The following is a 24,598-nucleotide window of genomic DNA, read 5'->3' as shown; positions in this document are numbered from 1 at the left end:
TCATGGGCTGTTAATTTGAGAATGATCGATATTCCTGTTCTCTGTTTCTGTCATTTAGCCAATCCTTAATCCATGCCAGTGCATTACCCCCCTACCACGTGTTTTTATTTTGGTCCTGTTGAGAACTTCAGATGCCTTCCAAAAAGCCAAATATTCGCCATCCATTGATTTCAGTAACATCCTCCAAAAATGTCAAACAAGTTTGTCAAACATGACTAAGGCTAATCAGATCATTTTTTACCATATTCATTTATTTCATCCTTTAAGATACATTCTGGTATTTTCCCTACTGCTGATGTAAGGCTAAACATAGAAACATAGAAGATAAGAGCAAGAGGAGGCCAATCGGTCTCTAGTACAACCCCCTTACTAATGCTAATTTCCTTCAACTCCTCATTCTCTCTAGTCACTTGGATCTCTAATTTGGGGGGATTTCACGTATCTTCCTCAGTAAAAACAGACAAAAAGTAATAATCTAGCTTCTCTTCTACTCCTCTATTATCATTATAAATTCCCCTGACTTTGCTTTTAAAGGACCTACTTTTGTCTTATCCAAACATTTCCTTTTGGACACACCTGTAGAAATGTTTACAGGGAAATTTTATGTTTTTTTTGCTAAATTAAACTTGTCTTTTATTCTCTCCATTTCAGTTTCTTCGTCTTCCTTTGCTGTATTCTAAAAACTTCATAAACCTCAGATTTATTATTCTTTCTGGCCATTTTATAAACCTTTTCTTTTAGTCTTAGACAATCCTTAACTTCCTTTATAAGCCACGGATGACCTAACTGTTTTGTTTTTGCACCTTAAAGGAACATATTGTTGCTGTAAACCATATTAATAGTTCTTTAAAGACTATCCATTGCCTATTTACAGTCACCAGTTGTAATATATTTTTCTAATTTAGTTCAGACAACTTAAGCCTCATACTTTCGTAATTTCCTTTATTAAAACTTAACTTGCTTCAAATTGAATTACTTCTCTTTCAAACATAATGTCAAATTCTATCATATTTTGGGCACTCATCCCTAATAGTTTTTTTTTCAAGAATTTTAACAATTAGCCCTTTTTCATTACATAATGCCAGATCCAAAGTAGCCTCTACTTGACTTTTCAGTACGCTGCTGCACAAAGCCATTTCTAATATACTCCAGAAATCTGACCCCACAGTTTTAATGCTCAATTTGTTTACCTAGTCTACATGTAGATTGAAGTCACTCATGATTATAGTATTGCACATGGCGCAAACTTCTCTCCTGATCTACATCATACTGTGCATTACCACTTATTATTTATTGGTCTATAAATAATTCTAACCAAAGTTCTGAGTTCTGAGGAAGGGTCACCAGACCCAAAACGTTAACTCTGTTTTTTCCTTCACAGATGCTGCCAGACCTGCTGAGCTTTTCCAGCAATTTCAGTTTTTGTTCTAACCAAAGTCTGCTGCCTCTTGTTGTTTCTTAGTTCCACCTAGCAGATTCCATACATTTTTCTTCTATACAAGATTTTCCCTGACCAATATACTAATCCAACCTCATATTATCAGTGCAACCCCGCCTCCTTTTCCTTGTCTGTCCTTCCTGAATATTGAATATCCTTGAATATTCAGTTCCCAGTCCTGGACGCCACGTGGCTATGCTTTCACTATTTTCCAAAATGGAATACTGATGGCAAGCACAATAAACTCGAGGGACTCCTGCATTACCTGCCTGGTTTTGTTTTGCTGTCTTGAAGTCACTTATTTCTTCTCTACCTGTATGCTTCTAATATGTGGTCTGACCCCTCCCTATGGTGCTATCCATGTGGTCGCTGCTTTGTGGATGCACAGTGCTCCTGCTGCTGTTCAAGTTCCAGAACGCAGCACTCTTCTATACCCAGTGACACTTCCTGCAGATGTGTTTGGCTGAGGAACATGATTATGTTCATGACTTTACACATACCACAGAACATACACTTCACTTGTCCCTGACTTGTCATCCTGTAACTCTGAACATTTTTTGTTTCTCGGAATAAATATAAACTTCATGTAAAAACTTACTAGTAGCTTCACTTACGTTAATTTATTTTCTTTCAGTTTTACTTTATTATTTTATTTTACTTGATTTATTTTTCTCTACCATTTGCTAGTGTTCCTTCTTTAAATTCAAATAACTGCTCCTCCTTTATAAATGATTCTTTTTCGTTTTAAGCCATCAGACTCACTGTTAACAGCAGCTTCTCAATACCAATAAACTTGCAGATTTCCTGTAAAGTCGCTGTTAGATTTTTTTTTCCCCCCACACAATGTAGCTCAGCCTTGCATTCAGAATAATGCCACTCCTTACTCTTTGTGGTCTTTCAATTTTGCCCCTCTTTTGGTGCTATGTTCAGAATGAAGCAACTCCCTACTCTCTGCACTCTTTTTAAACTTACTGCCTCCTGTCCTGGTTCTGTGTTCAGAATTTTTACTTTTATTTCTAAAAACCCCTGCAGTTTGACACAAACTTCTCCCCACAACCTCTCCATTAATATTTGTGTACCTTTGTAGGAGAAAACTTAATTATGTGCTTAAATACATTTAGTTTGGTCTGGTAATGAAGCATTTGGGTGAACACAGCAGCATCAGTAATGTCTTGAGTTAATAAAGCTCCTCTAAAACCAATATCTGTTGTTTACTAAGGGAACTGTAACTACTCAAGACGAAAAGTGTAAAGTGCGCTGTTGGCTGCAACATCATTGTAAGATCAGGTATAATATTTGAGTTAAATCACAAACCACAGTGCTGAAGATTATTCACTACTATCTTCAGAACAACCATGTTTATTTTGTTGATTGTATCCTTCTGTCTTTCCCCAGCTAAAGAGTTGCACAGACTTATGCATCCATTCCTCCTGAGAAGAATTAAAGCTGATGTTGCTGCTGAGTTACCTAAGAGGATGGATATTGTTCTGTATCATGGAATGTCTGTACTGCAGAAAAAATACTATAAAGCCATTCTAATGAAGGATTTGGGTAAGTACTAAGTAACTAGTTAAAAATCAGTGATTTTTTTTTAATTACTTAAGAAGTCATATTAGCCCATTGTCTATCTACAGCCAACTGCTTGTCACTTAAATATGTATCAAATGCTTGATAAGATTTTTAACAGTCTTTGTAACCAGGGTCTTCCAAATATGGCAGAAGTCTGTCCATCATCCTCTCTCAACTTTAGCTCCGATTAAACAATCTGTGCATTGTCTTTTTGAACCACGGCACTTGATATATGTTAGTACCCCACAGGGCCCTTTAAGTGGCATGGTGTCAAAACTTGTTTGTCACTGCTCCTGTGAAGCACAATGGGATGTTTTACTGCATCAAAGGCACTATAGAAATTAAATTGTTGTTTAATGCTATCTGAACTAATGCTGTGTTATCCCAGTGACTTTGTCACCAACCACTATGGATAATGTGAATCTGAGACTGAATATCTTAAATAAAAGCAAAAATACTGCTGATGCTGGAGGTTTGAAATAAAAATACAAAATACTGGAGAAACTCTGCAAGTGAGAGAAATAGAGTTCATGTTTTGAATCCAGTATGACTCCTCTTCCAAAATTCAAGCTGAAATTTTTAACCTTTCATTGTCATATTGAATGCACCTTTTTACTTAGAACATAATTTTTAAAAATCCAATTGTGGTTTAGGTGATCTTGTGTACCACTGTGTTAACTGTGGGTGTTGTACGTTAGCCTGCTTCATGTTTGATGGTACTTTCCAAAGCTTATATTCCTTGGGAAAGGGAGCTCCACAGAGGGAAATGCAAGATGCTGAAATATAACTTGAAAATGCCGGAGAAATCTATGAGATCTGGCAGCATCTCTGGAGAGAGAAACAGAGTACATATTTCAGTCTATTCTGACTCTTCTTCGGAGCTGTAGGGAGGTAGAAATGTGGATGGGTTTTATGACGTTGAAAGAGGAGAAGGAAGAAAAGAGAAGATTAGGGATAGGATAGTGGTCTGGAACAATTAAATGTCAAAGGTCATGGATGAAAAGGCAAAGGGAGTGGTAATGATTGCAGTGGAAAAACAAAGCATTTGTCCAGAGAGAGTGTAAATGACAGAATAATTAACAGTCCAAAAGCAAAAACATGTAAAACAAGATTCACATGGCAAAAGAACCAGAATCAAAATGGGGGACAGAGCTCATATTTGAAGTTGTTGAACTCAGTGTTGAGACCAGAAGGCTGTAAAATGCCCTCATTGGAAGATGACGGATTGCTCCCCAAGCTTGCATTGAGCATTACTGGAACACCATAGCAGACTGTGGACAGACATGTGAGAGCATGGTGAAGAATTAAAATGGCAAGCAGTCCAACGCTGTGAGACTTCAGTACAAAAATCTAGGCTGATGCTTCAGGGCTGAGGGTGTGTTGCACTGTTGGGGCTGGCATCTTTCAATTAAATGAAAACCCTGTGTGCCCTCTCAAGTGGACGTTAAAGATCCCATGGCATTATTCTGAAGAAGAGTGGGGGAGTTATCCTGGGCATACTGGTTAATTTTAATATCTCAATCAATATTACAAAATTATAGATGACCCTGTCATTATCACATCTCTGTTTAAGGAGCTTGCTGTGAGCAAATTGGGGGCTGCAATGTTTCCTGTATGTGAATAATCATTTCATAATGAGAACACTGGCATTTTGTTTAAATACATGTTGTTCCATAATGTTTATCAGAATGTAGTTCCTCATTAATTGAGTTTGTCATACTAATAGGTCAGTGGTGATGATGATTTTAGAGAATGGCAATAGCTGGGTAAAACCCAAGTTTGTTCCCAGTGTTGATATTGCTGGGAGGTGTGGGTAGTTGCTGAGAAAATTAAAGTAAAATTTAATAAAAACAAATTAAAATTAAGTTTCCTGATATTTTGTTGACAACAATAATAGTTTATATTCATATAGCACCATTAACATAATGAAGCCTTCCAACTTGTGTCACAGGACATTAGTATTAAAGTGTAACACCCAGCCACTAGGAGGATATTAGGACAAAGTCTGGTCAAAGAATTAGGTTATAGGAAGTGTCTTAAAGGAGGCAAGTGAGGCAGAGAGATGCTGGGTGGAAATCCTAGAGTTTAGGGCCAAAACGACAACGCAGGTACAGTTACAATGTTTAAAGGCATTTGGATAAGTACATGAATAAGCAATGTTTGGAGGGATTTGGGCCAAGCGCAGGCAAGTGGGACAAGTTTAGTTTCAGATTGTGTCAGCTTGGACTGGTTGGACCGAAGGGTCTGTTTCTGTGCTGTATGCCTCTATAACCTTGTTTTAGAATGATAGTTTAAACACATGTCATATTAGTGTCTAATTAGGCCATTCCTATCTGTACTGGCAAGCCTTATTCACCAGTATAAAAATCACCATTGATTCCCTTGGTGGTACTACAGCTGATGTTTTGATAGTAAAAATGCATATGAAAATAAATATTGTTCATGATATTTTATTTAAATTGTAAACATTATACTTAAAATAGATTATACAAATCATTTATTTGTTTAGAGATAAAAGGGCTAGAGCAATCTTTTCATAATCTTAACATGAATATTTTGACTACATTCACTCAGTTTTGTAAAAACAAAAATCACTGGTTCAATCAAAAAGATTGTTTTGCCTTGATCTAAAACAGTTTAATTGAATCAATGGGCATTTGAATAAGATATTAATTGCAAGTTTGAAATGGCAAAATACAGAGAGGTGATTGTCATCATATCTTTTTGCTTATTAGCTACTGAAGTACTTTGTCTCCTTGACTCTCAGCTTGATCAATAAAACAAGACCTATTTTAAAGGATTTTTCAGAGTATAAAAACACATTACCTTTGAGGAACTTGGTTTGGTCTGCGGATTTGGGTGAATGCAGCTCCATCAATAATGTCCTGAGTCAATAAAGCTCCTCTTAAAACAATATTCTTGTGTTCGCAAAGGAAACTGTAATTCCTCAAACTGAAAAGTGTAAAGTGCATTGTCAGCCATCCCCCACAATGGAGAACGCACAGAGAGAGACTAGTAGTCTTGTTTGAAAATAATCAGGTCAGATTGCTGCATTTTTGTACGTGAGAAGAAAATTTTCCAAACCATTGAATTACAAGCAATGCAAATACATTACGCAAAATAAATTCACTTTTCATTGTCGTGCATTGTAAAACTACTGTAGGTGACAAGAAGAAACACATTCTCTATATATTTCTGATTTTGAGGGACCTATTGTATCAACCAAAACAATGTCAATGATGTGGAAGACAATTAGAACAACAGCTCAAGTTGGAGGATCACTTTTTTGTAGAACTGTTGATTTGCCTTCATTAGCCTGTCATTTGAAATAATCAAATAGATTTCAAGAGTATTCATGTGCTATAGGAAAATGAGGCCAAGAGCACTCTCCATGTCATGCAATCTACGGTTCATATTGGTTAAATAGTCCTGGTTTCAGATCATTCCATCGTCTTTTCAAATCAGATTTTACACTCACTGGAGCGAAGATGTGGTTAATACTCTGATAAGAGAGGTCCCATATCTGAGCTTTAGAAAGATTGAATGTTGTTTCTGCTATCTGATACTCCTGTGAGAGGTTGCTAGCAAAAACACCTTTGCCATCAGTCTGGGGGAATAGAAAAAGATCAGCAATAAATTAGGTTTAGAAATACACAAAAATACACATCACTGATTTTGCCTGTCTTATCAACTTAAAAAGCCTAATTTCGTTATTAGTTTGTATAAGTCCATTTGTTTCCTTTTAGTTTCTGTTTTAATCAGCAACAGTATAAACTGCACTGATTATAATGATGAGATAAATTGCAAATAAATATTTAATAGATATGGAGGGCTGATGTATAAGAAGCAATTGAAGGAACATTGGCAGTAATATTGATATTAAATTGATGACAGGCACTTTTTTCCATTTAATATTACATTCACATAATCCCTAGTATGTATGTAGATAACTGCATTAAAGCAAACTTTTAAATATGAATCCGAATTTTTATCAGCCTACCAGTTTTATATTATCAGAATACTCCTCAGTTCAAATCTGAAACAGCAGTTATATGCCATCACATCACCAAAATATATTTACATGCAAAGGATTCCAGCTAAAATATTTTCACACTATCAATTAAGGAAGTGCACCCATTGTCCTGGCTGATATTTGGAATTTATCTAAAGTTTCCAATGTTTCAAGTAATGGCTGTATTTCAAATGTACTTAGCTGTGATTGTTCTGAGATTACGTCTCTTGTTTGTCCTGGCTAGCCATACAAAAATAGTAGGGTGAATTATCGGTGGGATATGTAACAGTCCTGGTTAATGCATGTACTAATTGGCAAAGCCATTCGTTGAACTGAGCAGTTCCTAGAGTTCGGATAAGTTTGAATATTTTGATCACTGTTATCAACTGATTATCATGAGAGGTTTCTCATCAAATTACCTCTGAGCATGAATGGTTAGCAGTGAGAGATCATGTGATGAACATAATACAGTTTGACTAGAGTTAGGAATCCAACTGGAAGAGCCTGACTGAGAAGACAGTACCATAGTGGTAATGGCACTAGGCTAGTAATCCAGAGGCCAAGCTGATGCTCTTGGGGACAGTGTTCATAATCCCATCTCAGCAGCCTGTAGAATTTGAATTCATGACAATTGTTGATTGTAATAAAAACCCATCTGATTCACAAATGTTCTTTAGCGTCCTTACCATATCTGGCCTATATGTGACTCTGCATCCACAGCAGTATGGGGTTGACTCTTAACTGCCCTTTGAAATGTCCTTGCAAACCACTCAGTTCAAGGGCAATTTTAAAGATGTACATCAAGGTTGGCCTTGCCAGTGACACCCATATCCCATGTGGGGAGGCAATGCTTAGTGTATTATCGCTGTACTGCTTAAGCAGAGACCCAGATAATGTTCTGGGAACCTGTGTTCAAATCCCACCATAGCAGATGGTGGAATTTGAATTCAATAAATATCTGGAATTAAGAGTCTCATTACGACCGTGAATCCATTGTGGATTTTTGGAAAAACCCATCCGGTTCACTAATGTCCTTTAGGGAAGGAAACCGCCATCCTTACCTGGTCTGGCCTACATGTGACTGCAGACCCACAGCAATGTGGTTGACTCTTAACTGTCCTCTGGGCAATTAGGGATTGGCAATAAATGCTGCCTAGCCAGTGACACCCTCATCCCGTGAATGAACAAAAAAGAATTTCTAGAACAATTTCGAGGCCTCAGCTGGAGTACTGCGGCCAAAACTGGCCACTACTTCAAAGTTTTCGAAAAGATTTGTAGCTCACGTTGTGGATGAGGTTGTAGACATGCGCGTCGAGCTGGTGGGTTTGGTTGCAAAAGTTTTGTCAGCTTGCTAGGTAACATTGTCAGTGTGCCTCTGGTGAAGTTTTGGTGTTTTGTCCCGCTTGTTATTTGTATGCCTCTGTTTGCTGGGGTGTTTGGTATTACTTCTGGTTCTGTTTCTCAGTGGTTTGTACATAAGGTCTAATTCAATGTGTTTGTTGATGGAGTTCTGATTGGAATACCAGGCCTCCAGGTATTCCCTGGCATGTCTCTGTTTGGCTTGAATGACTATGGATGTGTTGTCCCAGTGGAATTCATGTCCCTCGTTGTCTGTATGTAGTGAGACAAGTGAGAATTGGTTGTGTGTCTTGGTGGCTAGTTGGTATTCGTGTATCCGTATTGTCAGTTTTCTTTCGGTTTGGCCTATGTAGTATTTCTCACAGTCCTTGCATGGTATTTTGTATATTACCCCAGTTTTGCCGGTTTTGGGTGTGGGATCCTTTACGTTCGTCAGTAGCTGTCGTAGGGTGGCTGTTGGTTTGTGGGGTACTCCGATACCTAAGGGTCTTGTGGTCATCTCTAAAATGTCCTTGATGTATGGTAGGGTGATAAGTGATTCTGGCCATATTTTGTCTTTCTGTTTTGATATGTCTCGGGGGTAATGGTGGATTGTGCTTTTCAGGTATCCAGTTCTTTTGAAGATTCCGGATAAGTGTTCCTGTTCTGCTTTGCGTAGTTCCAGGTTGCTGCAACATGTTGTGGCTCGTTTAAATATCCTGATGCAGCTCCATTTGTGGGCATTAGGGTGGTTTCTGGTGTAATTGAGGATTTGGTCTGTATATGTGGTCTTTCTATATATGCTAGTCTGGATTTCGCTGTTGTTTTTGCATTCTACCATTATGTCCAGGAAGGGTAGTCGGTTGTTGTTCTCTTCTTCATTTGTGAATTTTGGATGTTGTTTATGTGTTAGTGGGTATCTTCCAGTTTAGAGCATTTAATATTCACAAAGGTGTCTACATATCGGACCCAAAGTTTGGGTTGTATAGTGGGGAGCACTGTCCGTTCTAACCTTTGCATTACTGCTTCTGCCAGCAATCCTGATATTGGGGATCCCATTGGTGTTCCGTTGATTTGTTTGTATACGTTGTCGTTGAGGTGAAGTGGGTTGTGAGGCACAAATCTAGTAGTTTCATGGTGGTGTCCTTATTGATGTTGTTGGTGTCCCGAGTTGTCTGTTTACTTGATTCGTCTAGCAGTGTGACAATTGTTTCTTTGGCTCGGTCGATGTTTATGGATGTGGACAAGAAGATGATATCCTTCGACATAGCAGCGCTACTTACACTGGCAAAACTGGGGTAACATACAAAATACCATGCAAGGATTGTGAGAAACACTACATAGGCCAAACTGGAAGAAAATTGACAATACGGATACACGAATACCAACTAGCCACCAAGACACACAACCAACTCTCATTTATCTCACTGTGTCCCTCATTGTCCGTGCATAAAGTCGACTAGGACAACACATCAAAATTTGCACAGGCCAAACAGAGACAGGCTAGGGAATTCCTGGAGGCCTGGTATTCCAACCAGAACTCCATCAACAAACATATTGAATTAGACTCTGCATACAAACAACTGAGAAACAGAACCCCAGCAAACCAAGGCACATAAATAACAAGTGGGACAGAACACTGATGCTTCACCAGAGGCACACTGACGATGTTACCGAGCAAGGTGACAAAACGTTTGCAACTAAACCCACTGGCTCGATGAGTATGTCTACAATCTTACCGGCCATTACACATTAGGAAAGATGTCAAGGCTTTGCACAGTGTGCAAAAGAGATTTACTGGAATGGTACTAGGGATGAAACACTTCAGTTACATGGTAAGATTGGAAAAGCTGGGGTTGTTCTGTTTAGAACAGAGAACGTTAAGGGAGATTTAACAGAAGTGTTCAACATTAGCAAATAAGAAGGAAGTGTTGCCAGTGACGGGAAAGGTCAAAATATCCATACTTCTCTGTACTCTAGATAAGAGGACACCGATTTAAGCTAATTACGAAATGTCTCAAAGGTGACATGAGGGAGAAATAATTGCAGTGGGTTCTCTTATCACTGTCTAAAGGGTGGTGAAATTAGATTAAATTACAAATTCCAAAACCAACTGCGTAAGTACTTGAGAAGGAGCAATTTACAGCACCATGGGCAAAGTGTAGAGGATGGGGCTGTTGGAAGGCTCGGAGAACCCAATAGGCTCCTCCTGCGTTATGCTATTTTATAATTCTACAGAACGGATCTCTGACCCAGCAGTAAGCATGACCAACTCAAGCAAGCTGAAACCCATGCAACAAGGTTAGGATACTTCACTGTAGCTTTGTGTATTCCCTTGTGTGATATTTATAACCAATATGTTTCTGAACTTGATCAGGCCACGTGGGTGAGGATTGAATAATAGGAACCAGCAAGTATAGTGCCAGATCTATTAATCCAAAATTATCAGTTGTCTTGTGTTGAGAGCTTTTATAACTAGGAACTGAACTGAAACTGTTCTGAGATTACTGTGTGGATCAGTACAAAAGAACTTAATTCCACTGACAACATTCTAACCTACCAAGTCCTCTACAAATGGTGAATGTCTGTGTTTTTACATTACAGTACTTGCAACATTATTTAGTAGCAGAAAGTAATTGAACTTACACAAATTACACAGGAGTGTCCACGATTGTACCAGTATTTGAAATGGTGTTGGTCATATGAAGATACAGTTTGACCTTTGAGATTTGATGTCAAACAAAGCTCTGGAAAACAGATGAGTGAAATTGCTTAAAACAATTCCCAATTTTTTCTTCTTTTATTCTAGTAATGCTAACATTTTTGAGGAAAAGTATTTTATTTATTAGATGATTTTCACAGGGCTGGAAGACTTTTTCTCCAATTTTATTTATCTTTTATAGGCACTTCTGTGCAGTTTAAGGGAATACTACACTGTTGGAGGGGACCATTATTCAAATGAGACATTATACTAAAACACCACTACCACATTCGGTGGACGCAGAAGATCTCATGATATCGGGAATAATTTGACACACTGCAACACAAGAGTGACATCTTGCATCATTTTATTTATTTATTTATAAAACACGGGCATTGCTGACAAGGACAGAATGCATCGCCAATTCCTAACTCTCACTGTGAATTTGGAAGATGAACGAATTGTGCTCTGAGTATTCATTTAAGATTAGTTACCCAGGAAGAGCGATACATTTCCAAGTCAGTTTGGTGTGTCTTGGAGAAGAATTTGTAGTTGATGTTCCCGCGGATCTGATGCTATTATTCCTCTAGGTGTACAGATCATGAATTTGGAAGGTCCTGTTAGAGTAGCCTTGGTAAGTTGCTGCAGTACATCCTTAGATGATACACAATGCCACCACCATGTTTCAGTGGTATAGGGACTAAATGTTGAAAATGATGGATAGGATGCCAGTCAAGTGGACTGCTTTGTCCTGGATAGTGTTAATAGTGTTAGAGTAGCACTCATCCAAGCAAATAGGAAGTATTCATCATGTTCTTCACGTGGGCCCTGTAGATGGACAGGCTTTTGGGAGGCAAGAGTTCTACCTGCAGAATTCCAAGTGGTTGACCTTCCTTTGTAACCACAGTATTGACATGGTTAGTTCAGGTAAACTTTCTATCTGTTAAATAAGATCTGTCAGAATGTTGATAGTGTGACATTCAAAAATAGTAATGCTGGAGAATCCCAAGGGGAAATGGTTAAATTCCTTATTGTTTGCAGACAATTATTACAGTTTTATGTCTTAGGTAAATATTTATATCCACAGTCTTTTTTTCCAGTTAATGAAATCATGGCTAGATATTTTAATCTCATTCCACAGTCCAAAATATTTCTGAATCCAGGAATAACTTGGTTCCATGCATCCTAGCGCGATTACAGTGTATTAAGCTCCAGGGTTTCTGAGAAAATAATTTTATAATTCTTTTCCTTAATAAGCCATATCAAACAGAACAACTATACACTTAAATATTTTCTTATCTGAATAGAAGATAAATATCATTACCAATAGGTATTTGATTTTTGATAATGATGTCAACCAGATATTCTGAACCTCCAACTTCAGGGTGAAGGAATGTACCATGGCCAATTCTGTCTGGAGGAAGACCAAGAAATAATTCCACTTCTTCATTTTGATGGGGAATCTTGACAAAAACGATAAAAAATAATTTGCAATACTTAAGTGATACAGTACTGTTAAATGTAACCATAAGAAAAATTCCTATTCCTATATAAAATACTTGGTCATACAATATTAACTCAACTATAAAATGAATTGTCCTAGATTGATATTTGAATAAGAATAATGTATGTTCTATTTTAGAATATATCAAAAATAAGTATTGCTTCAGGTTTTACAAACATTTCCAAAGGTTTTACCTCAGCCATGTGTACAGCAAGCTTAAGTCCTACATTTCGAGCCGCTTGAAGTGGAGCAATATAACTCTTGGCATGTTCTACCTTGAAAAGGAAAACAAAAAACTGTTGACAATCCTATACTCTTCCAGTCAAACCAGTGCATTACTCTAACAAGTCTCCAAGTCTCCTGTATTTGCCTAATAAGAGCAAAATACTGCAGATGCTGGGAAACTGAAATAAAAACAAAGTGCTGGAAAAAAACTCAGCAGTCTGGCAGCATCTATAGAATGAGAAACATGATTAACATTTCAAATCCCCAAAAATCATCTTCATAGTTCTGAAGAAAAATCAAACTGGATTCAAAACATTAATTTGTTTCTCCATAGATGCTGCCAGACCTACTGAGTTTTTCCAGCATATTCTGTTTTTATTTCTTAAACTGTAGAAAACCGCAAATGTATTAGAGGCATGGTCATTTTCCCATACGCACCCACGAATCTATTTGTTAATTCATGTGTGGGAAGTGGGCATCACAGGCTAGGTCAGCATTAATTACCCATTTGTAGCTGTGCTTGAGTAGGACATGATGAGTTGTCACCTAGAACAGCTGTAGTCCGCTATAACGCCAATAGGGAAGGAGCTCCAGGATTTTGACCAAGTGAAGGAATGGTGTTATATTTCCAAGTCAGGATGGTGAGTGGCTTGGAGAGGAACTTGCAGGTGATGGTGTCTCATATGGAAGGGTAAAAGAAAAAGGCACAGGTATCAGATAGATAGTAGTGGTGGTGGGTTTGGAAGATATTGTCTGAAGAGCCTTGGTAAATATCTGCAGAGCATCTTATAGATGGTATACATTGCTGCTACTGGGAATCAGTGGTGGATTGAGTGAGTTTGTGGATGTGGTGCCAAGCGAGCAGGCTCCTTTGTCCTGCATCTTGAGTTCTCCAGCATCTTGAGTGTAGCAGGAGCTGTGCCAATCCAGGCAAATAGGGAATATACATCACAATTCTCACTACGGTCTTGAAGCTAGTGGACAAGTTTTGAAGAGTCAGGATGAGATCTACTGCTGCAGAATTCCTAGCCTCTGACCTACTTTCATAGCCACAATATTTATTTAGCTAGTACATTTTAGTTTCTGGTCAGTGGTAACCCCCAGGATATTGCTATTGGAAGGTTCTGTGATGTTAATGCCATGAGTGTCAAGAGATAATGGTTAGATTCTCTCTTGTTGTAGATATTCATTACCTGGCACTTGTGTGGTGCAAACATCGTTTGCACTTTTCAGCTCAAGCCTGGATACTGTTCAAATGATGTTGCATTTGGACATTTGACAGTATCTGAGGAGTTGCGAATGGCACAGAACATTATTCAGCCATCAGCAAATATCCCCATTTCTGATCTTATGATGGAGGAAGGATCACTGACAAAGCAGCTAAAGATAATTGCGCCTAAAGCCCTGAGGAACTCTTCTAAGAGATGTCCTGGAGCTGGGATAACTGACCTCCAACAATGACAACATTCTTCGTTTGTACCAGGTATAACTTCAACCTGATGTTATGCCTCTCTAAAAATTGATTACTAATCATTTTTATTAATTTCGAAAATGACTGTCATGCTGCTTTACAGTTTGTACGGATCTTAAAAACTTATCTTAATGAATGTAATTATGTACAATCGTCTGTACAGAAGTTACTCCGATCACTTACTGATTGTATGTACTTTAAATAACTGAATATAAGAGCATATATAACAGCATAATATCCTTCCATGGGCAGTACTTTGGAACACACTCTCTCAGGCTTTGTGACTGTTTAAAGCTCTGTCTTTCAGTTAACAGGAACCCTCTCGCTCATTCTGTGTAACTGGTTCATAGTTCTTTGCACAGTCAGTTATTTGAACCACGCGCTCTTACCATCTGTGACTGGTTATGGCTTACTCGACAATTTGTGCACTGAAACACTCTCACTGTATGTAACTGGTTATAGCTCACTCCAATACCTGTCAACTGAAACACCCTATCTCACACTCTACAGTCAGTCCAAAGGAACACTCACTGTCTGCAGCTGGTTATGGCTCACTCCACAGCATAAGGTATTGCATTACTAAACTCTGTCATGCGTATACACACACATACAGACACTTGATCATGATCAGATAATGACACCGGTTGTCTGTCTGTAAGTCTCTATAAGTAAATGAAGAAAGACCCAATAAGTTATTGAGAAGATATTGTATCCTGCAGTTCTGAATTAGGGTTGACACAGCTCATGAGAAATAAATTACTCACTGCTGGATCTCCACTTAGATCCACACCAACTACCAGTCCATCAGTAGATGCAAAGAATTCTTCTGCAAGTTTTACAGTTTCCATTGCAACAACTGGTCCACCTCTTCTATCAATGGATAGTAGAAATCTAGGGAAATAAAATTTAATGTTGCTATTTATTTTTTCCACCTTTTATGCTGAATAGTTAGTAGCAATTTGTATAATGCCTCTAACATAATAAAATGCTCCAATATACTGCACAGAAGCATCATGTAAAAAAATACACAACTAAGATGATAAAATATAGTAGCAATAGTAGGCTATTCAGTCCATTAAGCCTGCTCTGCTGTTCATTAAGATCACAGTTGATATGATTTGATAAGTTCACCTCTCGTTCTTCTGAGTCCAAGCCCAACTTGCTTAATGGGGGGAGGCAATCGTGTAGTAATAACCAGACTAGTAATCCAGAACCCTGGCTAATGTTCTGAGGACCTGTGTTCAAAACCCACCATGGGAGATGATGAAATTTGAATTCAGTAAAAAAGCCAATCTAATGGTGACCACGTAACCTTTGTTGATTGTTGTAAAAAGCCGTCCGGTTCACTAAACTCCATTAGGGAACTAAATTTACAATCCTTACCAGGTCTGGCCTATGTGTGACTCCAGCCCACAGCAATGTATTTGAATTGCCCTTAGGCAATTAAGGGATGGGTATTTAGTGCTTGCCTAACCAGCGAAGCCCATATATCATAAATGAATTTTTTAAAAAAAGTTATTTCTCATAAGACAAATACTTCCCCTGGATAGTGTATCCTTCCTTAAGGGGACTAAATAGGTACACAGTTCTGGGTGAGGTCTTATCAATGCTCTCTGCAATTGTACCAAGACTTCCTTACTTTTGTACTCCAGTCCCTTTACAGTAAAGGCCAAAATTTCATAATTACTTGCTGTACCTGCATGTTAACTTTTTTTGTGATTTGTGTACAAAGACAGCTAGATTCCTCAATACTGTTTGTAGTCCCTCAAATTAAATAACACATCCTTTTATGGTCTTGGGAAAGTAGACAACATCACATTTTTTAATATTATATTCCATCTGCCAAACATCTGCCAGCTCACTTAACCTATCTGTATTCCTTTGCAGATTCATTGTATCCTCCTCACAATTTATTTTCCACTGTACCTTTGTATCATCTACAAATTTGACTACATTACAGTTGAAGAACTGCATTTCAGGCGTAGTGAATAAAACAACATGAAGAGTTCAAATTATTTGTCCCTATGGCATTCCATTTGTTACAGTTTGCCAACCTGAAAAAATAATCCACCTATTCTGGCTCTTTCCTTTTGGTTAGCCTTTCCTCTACCTGTGCCAATTAATCATCCCAAAACTATGAGCTCTTGTGCAGTAACTTTTTATGTGGCACTTTATCAAATGCCTTTTGGAAAACCAAATATATTACATCTACTGCATCCCCTTTACCCACTCCACTTGTTGCATCCTCAAAGAACTTGAGTAAGTTTGCCAAAATACCATTTCTCTTTCTAAAATCATATTGCTTCTGCCTGATTATGTTATGAATTTTTAAGTGTACTACTTCCTTAACAATGGATTCTAGCAATTTCCCAATATCAGGATGTTGCACTAATTGCCCTACAGTTCCCTCCTTTGGTCTCCTGCCTGAACAGAGATGTTACATTTGCAGTTTTCGAAATCATTAGCACATCACCAGAATCTAGGCAATTTTAGAAGATTATAAGCAATGCACTCACTGAAACACTAAAGGAGAATTAAGCCAGGTGACCAAAAGCTTGGTTAACAAGACTTTAAGGCGTGTCTTGAAGGAGGAAAGCAAGACAGAGAAATAAAGGAAGGGAATTTCAAAGCTTAGGGCAACAGTTCCCAATTTGTGTTGGGACCCCCAAAAGCTTTGTGAAAACAGTATCTGATGTTGTGTGCTCCCTTTCCTCCAAGGCAGCAATGGTGACTGTGGTGTTGGCAGACTGTGAACCCAAAGCATCCTTTAACCTTAGGAAGCACTTCCAGTAGTCAGTGCTATTTGACCCTTGGTGTTTATGTGCTAACATTATGTGTAGAGGCAGGCAAGGGTAACTCTCATTGACACAGGGTGTGAAAAAAACTGGAAAGTCACATGGCTGCTCTTGTCTGCCTGCTGTACAGGCTTCTTATTTCCAGTTGTCAACTTGTCTTTGCAAGCATCTACAACTAGACTAAAAGATGGGACAGCAACAGAGAGGGTTGGGGTAGTGGTAATAGGATCATTTATTGTTTATCTATAAGGGGGCAGTGCAAGAGGAGCTATTTGTTGTGTGTATGTGTTGGGAACGGGTGACTAATTAGATGGTGTGTGGTGGAAATAGCTAAGAACTATGTGGGTGGGGCAGTGGTGCGAGACGACCGGCTGATTGCCATGTGTGGGGGATGGTGGTGAAAGTGACTCATCCCTTGCTGATGGCAATAGTTTCTCTCAAACTACTGTCTAATTAGCTCATGATATTGAACACTTTGAATAAATTCTGTCTCATCTTCTACATCATCTTCTTTCAAACTAATGTTTACAAAAATTGAGTAGACCAATAATTACAATGTAGAATAGTTCACATGTAGTTCCCAATCAAAAAAGAGACTGATGAAGCAAAAAAATGTCAGGTGTATAATACAATTGGGAGGACAAATACAGAAAACCTCACAAAAGGTTTAGATAAAACCCCTCTGTGTTGGAGGTCGTATATCGGCATTGATAGAGAATTGACTAATGGGCAGGAAACAACGAGTGGGGATAACGGGTACTTTTTCAGGTTAGCAACCTGTGACCAGTGGGGTTTCACAGGGATCAATGCTGAGGCCTTAACTATTTACAATATATATTAAGACTTGTATGAAGGAAGTGAATGCACTGTAGCCATATTTTCAGACAAAACCAAAATAGGTGGAAAGGCAGGTTGTGACAGGGATACAAACAGTTTACAGAGAGACAACACCATGTGGAGCTGGAGAAGCACAGCAGGCCAGACAGCATCAGAGGAGCAGGAAAGTTGACGTTTCGGGTCGGGACTCTTCTTCAAAAATATTCTGAAAGGGCTGCCAGTTTAACTCTGAGATTGGAGGAATTTCTTCTCGACGGTTGAACATTTTTGGAAATCCTGACACAAAGAGTTGTGGGGACATAGTCCTTTTGTATATTGAGGCTGAGATAGATAAATTCATGATCAGTATAGGAATCAAGTATTATTGGGAAAGGGCTGCAAAGTGGACCTGAGGAATGTTGGATCAGCTATAATCCTCTTGAATGGCAGAACAGACTTGATGGTCTGATTGCCCACTGCTGTTCCTATTTCTTATGGTCTTAGAAAGCTCAGAGAGGAATAGAAAAAGCAAATAAAAGAAGTAAAGAAAGAGAGAGTATGAGAAGAGACTTACAGCTAATGTAAAACAGAAAGCAAAATGTCATCAACTGGCATAAAAATATTAAGTGGGTGGCAAGAGAAGGAATGGGGCTGGTTAGTGACCAAAAAGACAATTTTGCATAGTGGCAGGACCATACCTGAGGTACTAAATAAATATTTTTCACCTGTCTTTACCAAGAAGGAAGGTGCTTCCACATCTTTATTAAAGAGGAGGTTGTTCAGACATTTTAAATTGGTGAGAAGAGTAATGGAAAGCTGTCTATAATTAAATCTGCAAAAGCAACATGATCACCTGAGAGCCAGCCAAAGATTCTGAAGGAAATAAGAATGGAAATTCTTTAGGCCCTGGCCATAATTTTCTAATCTTCCTTAGACTCCGAGGTGATGCCAGAGGACTGGAGAATTGTAAATGTTACACCCATATTCAATAAAGGCAGTAAAGATAACCTTAGCAACTGTCAATTTAACCTTGGTGGTGGATATGCTTCTAGAAACATTAATTTAGCACACTATTAATACTATTACTATTACTGAGGCTGTTATGTATTAATTAAGCAAAGGCAACATGGATATGTTGTAGGCAAATTGTGTTTAAGCAACTTGCTTGAGTTTATTAATGAGTTAACATAGAGGATTGATGCTAATGTTGCTGATGCCACATAAAAAGAAAAAGCCATTTGATAAAATGATACAGAACAGACTAATGAGCAAAGTTAGAGTAATGGCCATGGATGTTTTTGGTTGGTTCAAAGTGGAGTTTCTCAGGGATCAATGTATATTGGGCACAATTTCAGAACATATGAAACTTGAGTGTTTTGTGAACTATGGAGAATAGTGTAGAACTTCAAAAGGACATAGATTGCTGGATGGGTAGATGAGTGATGGATGAAATTTAATGTAGACAAATACAGAATTCCTCCCATTTTGGGAGGAAGAAAATGGGAGGAAACGTAAAATGAAGGATGCAATTAGGTAGTGGCTGAAATAGCAGAGCGACCTAGGCCATATATGTTTTTAAATCATTGAATGTGACAAAGCAGATTGAGAGTGTGATTAACAAAGCATTTCACAACCTGGGCTTGAACAACAGGGAAGACTCCTAAAGTGAGGTAGTTATGGTAAACCTCTATCAAGCACTGGTTCCATCTCGAATGGATTCTAGTTTTGGACACCACATATGAAGACCTCAGAGAGGCTGAAAATAGGTCCATGGTTCTAGGTATATAAAAATATTGGAGAGATTAGAACTGTTCTGTTTACAAGAGAGTAGATTTGGTAGACATTTTGAAAATTATGACAGTCTGGGCAGAGTAAATTGGATGCCCCGTTCCCACTGGCAGAAGGATTGAGAACCGGAGGGCACAGATTGAAAATAAACGGCAAAGGAACCAATGACAAGGTGAAAGGAAAAGGTTTTGTTTTGCAGGGAGTGATGAGGATCTGGAATGCATTTTCAGAGTGTACAGGGTCAGCTGAGGCTATCAAAAGGGAATTGGATCATTATCTGAAAAGAAAAAAATTGCAAGACGATGGAGAAAAGACAGGAGAATTTATGTTGTGAGTTGCTCCATTGGAAGGCCAGGAGACATGACCAGCTTATAGGCCTCCTACCATACTGTAACAATTCTGTGATAAAGATACTTCACACAAATGATATAGCTCAATCCTCAAGATGTACCTATTTGTTCCCTAAAGGCCATCAGTCAAGTATCCAGTCTGAAAGTTTAACTAATTTAAACACATCTCCGTTTGAGCAGCTAACCATTATGATTTAGAATACATTGCAATAACCATTACACTGAAATCCCAGAATAGGGAGGTCAGCAGATAATAGTAAAAAGTTCACATACTTTACATTGATGTCCACACACTCTTGTTTACATTGTTTTATAGCTTCAAGTATTGCCTGGACATAGGACCTCTTGGTCATTCCTGTATAAAAGAGATAAAATGCTGTGATTGTTAACTAGTCAACCTAGTTCTACAAAATTAATCAACAATGATATGCTTGTAAGCCAGTAATTTGTTCAAGCTTATAAACAAGTAAACTCAGATGGGTAAATAAGTCAAGTTTCAATTTCTACTTGTAACGCCTTACATTTTGACAGGTTTTATTAATCTGAAAACACCCATTTCTTGGAATACTTATCATGAACTGATGTCTTGATCAATTGTAACCTGATTTGCAATTTGGGGGTATAGTGTACGTAAATACAATGGTCTTTTTGACATTGGCAAGGATCACTAGCCCCTTAAAGATGCTGTTTTCCACATTTTTAAGCAAGTTAGTCTTATATTTTCTTTCTCGATGACTGTTGACTTTTCCTTCATTGTTAATGAGTTTAGTAACAGACAACATCATCCATGTATTTTTACGGTTCAGATTATGATGGGCAATAAACGATGCCTTCACCTGTTAATTAATTTGTTTTAAAAATTTACAGTCTTTTTTCATTTGTTTTCACTGGAAGCAATAATCTAGGTTTTCAAGGATGGACCTCCCATCCACAAAAGCAAAAAGTTAAAATTATAATGTTGTCATCATAATGCTGTAACAATCATTTGTCATTCTATACTGGTGCTAGTTTGAACAGTCGTTTATTTCAGATGCTGACATTATATATGCACTAATTCAGTGATGTCATCAAAAAGCTAATTTCCAACTAAAGTATAGTACAGATTCTAATATCAGACCTCCGCTAATATAATCATGTAATACTACCTGTAGTACTTTCCGCTCGTGGTGTACTTCGCAGTTCAAGGTATTTTACTCCATCAGCTGCAAATTCTTTGATGACATCTTTGGCCACCTAAAAGAAAAATATTCACTTCATTATATAACCGTGCATCCTTTGGGTAGTACTGTATGTATACCACCCTAGTGGTGTATTTCCTGGACAGCAGATGGGAAGAGATCATACCAGCTCTTCAACATCTAATCCACTAGTTTCTTCAGTGCAACTGATGATATTCTGCACATGCTGCCAGCAAGTGGCATTTACTTTTGAAGGTTGCAGAACAAACTGCTACAATTGAAACATCAAAGTAAATTCCAGAACAGGTATCTGAGGTCCGTTGAAACATTATTAATGACCTTATTATTGCTTCCAGTTAGAGGGCAATACTTATGTGAGGGTGACTATATTTCTGTAAATGGTACTTCACCTTTTAAGTAATAGAGATACAAGGTGGATGAAACACTGGTCAGTGATTTTACCATGTAGATAACCCATTGACATGCAAATAATTTCCTTCAGAACTGGCTAGGTGTCACACTATTCGACCAACTGCACAGCCCAAGACAACAAGGTGCAGAGCTGGATGAACACAGCAGGCCAAGCAGCATCATAGGAGCAGAAAGGCTGACGTTTCGGGCCTAGACCCTTGATCAGAAATGGGGGAGAGGAAGGGGGTTCTGAAATAAATAGGGAGAGAGGGGGAGGCAGATACGGATAGAAGATGGATAGAGGAGAGGATAGGTGGAGAGGAAACAGACAGGTCGAAGAGGCGGGGATGGAGCCAGTAAAGATGAGTGTAGGTGGGGAGTTAGGGAAGGGATAGGTCAGTCCAGGGAGGACGAACAGGTCAAGGGGGCGGGATGAGGTTAGTAGGTAGGAGATAGGAGTGTGGCTTGAGGTGGGAGGAAGAACAGGTTAGGGAGGCAGGGACAAGCTGGACTGGTTTTGGGATGCGGTAGGGGGAGGGGAGATTTTGAAGCTTGTGAAATTCACATTGATACCATTGGGCTGCAGGGTTCCCAAGTGGAATATGAATTGCTGTTCCTGCAACCTTGGGGTGGCATCGTTGTGGCACTGCAGGAGGCCAAGGATGGACATGTCGTCTGAGGAATGGGAGGGGGAGTTGAAATGGTGCGCGACTGAGATGTGCAGTTGTTTATTGCGAACAGAGCATAGGTGTTCTGCAAAGCGGTCCCCGAGCCTCCACTTGGTTTCCCCGATGTAGAGGAGGCCACAACGGGTACAGCGGATGCAGTATACCACATTGGCAGATGTGCAGGTGAACATCTCCTTGATGTGGAAAGTCTTCTTGGGGCCTGGGATGGGGGTGAGGGAGGAGGTATGGGGGCAGGTGTAGCACTTCCTGCGGTTGCAGGGAAAAGTGCCGGGTGTGGTGGGGCTGGAGGGGAGTGTGGAGCGGACAAGGGAGTCACGGAGAGAGTTGTCCCTCCGGAAAGCAGATAAGGGTGGGGAGGGAAAGATGTCTTTGGTGGTGGGGTCGGATTGCAGATGGCGGAAGTGTCGGAGGATGATGCGTTGGATCCGAAGGTTGGTGGGGTGGTACGTGAGGACGAGGGGGATTCTTTTTTGGTTTTTATTGCGTGGACGGGGTGTGAGGGATGAGGTGCGGGAGATGTGGGAGACACGGTTGAGGGCGTTCTTGACCACCGAGGAGGGGAAGTTACAGTCCTTGAAAAACGAGGACAACTGAGATGTACGGGAGTGGAATGCCTCATCCTGGGAGCAGATGCGGCGGAGGCGAAGGAATTGGGAATAGGGGATAGCATTTTTGCAGGAAGGTGGGTGGGAGGAGGAGTATTCTAGGTAGCTGTGGGAGTCGGTGGGCTTGAAATGAATATCGGTTTCTAGGTGGTTGCCCGATATGGAGACAGAGAGGTCCAGGAAGGGGAGAGAGGTGTTAGAGATGGTCCAGGTAAACTTAAGGTTGGGGTGGAAGGTGTTAGTGAAGTGTATGAACTGTTCGAGCTCCTCGTGGGAGCACGAGGCGGCGCCGATACAGTCATCAATGTAACGGAGGAAGAGGTGGGGTTTAGGGCCGGTGTAGGTACGGAAGAGGGATTGTTCCACGTAACCTACAAAGAGGCAGGCGTAGCTTGGGCCCATGCGGGTACCCATGGCTACCCCCTTTGTCTGTAGGAAGTGGGAGGAATTGAAAGAGAAGTTGTTGAGTGTGAGGACGAGTTCGGCTAAGCGGATGAGGGTGTCAGTGGAGGGGGACTGGTCGGGCCTGCGGGACAGGAAGAAGCGGAGGGCCTTAAGGCCATCTGCATGGGGAATGCAGGTGTAGAGGGACTGGACGTCCATGGTAAAGATGAGGTGTTGGGGACCGGGGAATTGGAAGTTCTGGAGGAGGTGGAGGGCGTGGGTGGTGTCACGGACATAGGTAGGGAGTTCCTGGACCAAGGGGGAGAAAATGGAGTCTAGATAGTTGGAGATCAGTTCGGTGGGGCAGGAGCAGGCGGAATCAATGGGTCGACCAGGGCATTCAGGTTTGTGGATTTTGGGAAGGAGATAGAAGCGGGCAGTGCGAGGTTGGGCAACGATGAGGTTGGAGGCCGTGGGTGGGAGGTCACCTGAGGTGATGAGGTTGTGGATGGTTTGCGAGATGATGGTTTGGTGCTCAGGGGTGGGGTCATGATCAAGGGGGCGGTAGGAGGAGGTGTCGGAGAGTTGGCGTCCGGCCTCGGCGATGTAGAGGTCAGTGCGCCATACTACAACTGCGCCTCCCTTGTCCGCGGTCCCCAAGAAGACTTTCCACATCAAGCAGATGTTCACCTGCACATCTGCCAATGTGATATACTGCATCCGCTGTACCCGGTGTGGCTTCCTCTACATCGGGGAAACCAAGCGGAGACTCGGGGACCGCTTTGCAGAACACCTACGCTCGGTTCGCAACAAACAACTGCACCTCCCAGTCGCGAACCATTTCAACTCCCCCTCCCATTCCTCAGACGACATGTCCATCCTGGGCCTCCTGCAGTGCCACAACGATGCCACCCGAAGGTTGCAGGAACAGCAACTCATATTCCGCTTGGGAACCCTGCAGCCCAATGGTATCAATGTGGATTTCACAAGTTTCAAAATCTCCCCTTGCCCCACCGCATCCCAAAACCAGTCCAGCTCGTCCCTGCCTCCCTAACCTGTTCTTCCTCCCACCTATCCCCTCCTCCCACCTCAAGCCGCACCTCCATCTCCTACCGACCAACCTCATCCCGCCCCCTTGACCTGTCCGTCCTCCCTGGACTGACCTATCCCCTTCCTCACCCCCTACCTACACTCACCTTTCCTGGCTCCATCCCCGCCTCTTCGACCTGTTTGTTTCCTCTCCACCTATCCTCTCCTCTATCCCTCTTCTATCCGCATCCCACTCTCTCCCTATTTATTTCAAAACCCCCTTCCCCTCCCCCTT

The 24,598-nt window shown here is 40.2% G+C and overlaps 2 protein-coding genes across 5 annotated transcripts in view; one reads left to right on the top strand and one right to left on the bottom strand.

The window, feature by feature from the left end:
* The window catches only part of chd1l (chromodomain helicase DNA binding protein 1-like), a 95,777-nt gene that overhangs the window by 17,188 nt on the left and 53,991 nt on the right, over window positions 1-24,598 (top strand). For all 3 annotated transcript variants that reach the window (XM_048602713.1, XM_048602712.1, XM_048602714.1), the window contains one exon: window positions 2,834-2,989. In XM_048602713.1, the coding sequence (XP_048458670.1) occupies window positions 2,834-2,989 (156 nt within the window). The remainder of the gene's footprint in view (window positions 1-2,833; window positions 2,990-24,598) is intronic.
* The window catches only part of adal (adenosine deaminase-like), a 27,635-nt gene continuing 8,477 nt past the window's right edge, over window positions 5,441-24,598 (bottom strand). Inside the window, exons 4-10 of one of the 2 annotated variants that reach the window (XM_020534782.2) lie at window positions 21,153-21,240; window positions 20,281-20,362; window positions 15,023-15,149; window positions 12,757-12,837; window positions 12,383-12,521; window positions 11,004-11,104; window positions 5,441-6,614 (exon numbers count right to left, since the gene is read on the bottom strand). In XM_020534782.2, coding sequence (XP_020390371.1) covers window positions 6,411-6,614; window positions 11,004-11,104; window positions 12,383-12,521; window positions 12,757-12,837; window positions 15,023-15,149; window positions 20,281-20,362; window positions 21,153-21,240 — 822 coding nt within the window. In that variant the 3' untranslated portion in view covers window positions 5,441-6,410. The remainder of the gene's footprint in view (window positions 6,615-11,003; window positions 11,105-12,382; window positions 12,522-12,756; window positions 12,838-15,022; window positions 15,150-20,280; window positions 20,363-21,152; window positions 21,241-24,598) is intronic. The other variant, XM_020534783.2, reaches the window with a different exon arrangement.

Source organism: Rhincodon typus, chromosome 11 (genome assembly GCF_021869965.1).
Source record: "Rhincodon typus isolate 14 chromosome 11, sRhiTyp1.1, whole genome shotgun sequence".
In the NCBI taxonomy this organism is placed as follows: Eukaryota; Metazoa; Chordata; class Chondrichthyes; order Orectolobiformes; family Rhincodontidae; genus Rhincodon; species Rhincodon typus.
This window is presented reverse-complemented; position numbering and strand designations above follow the sequence as displayed.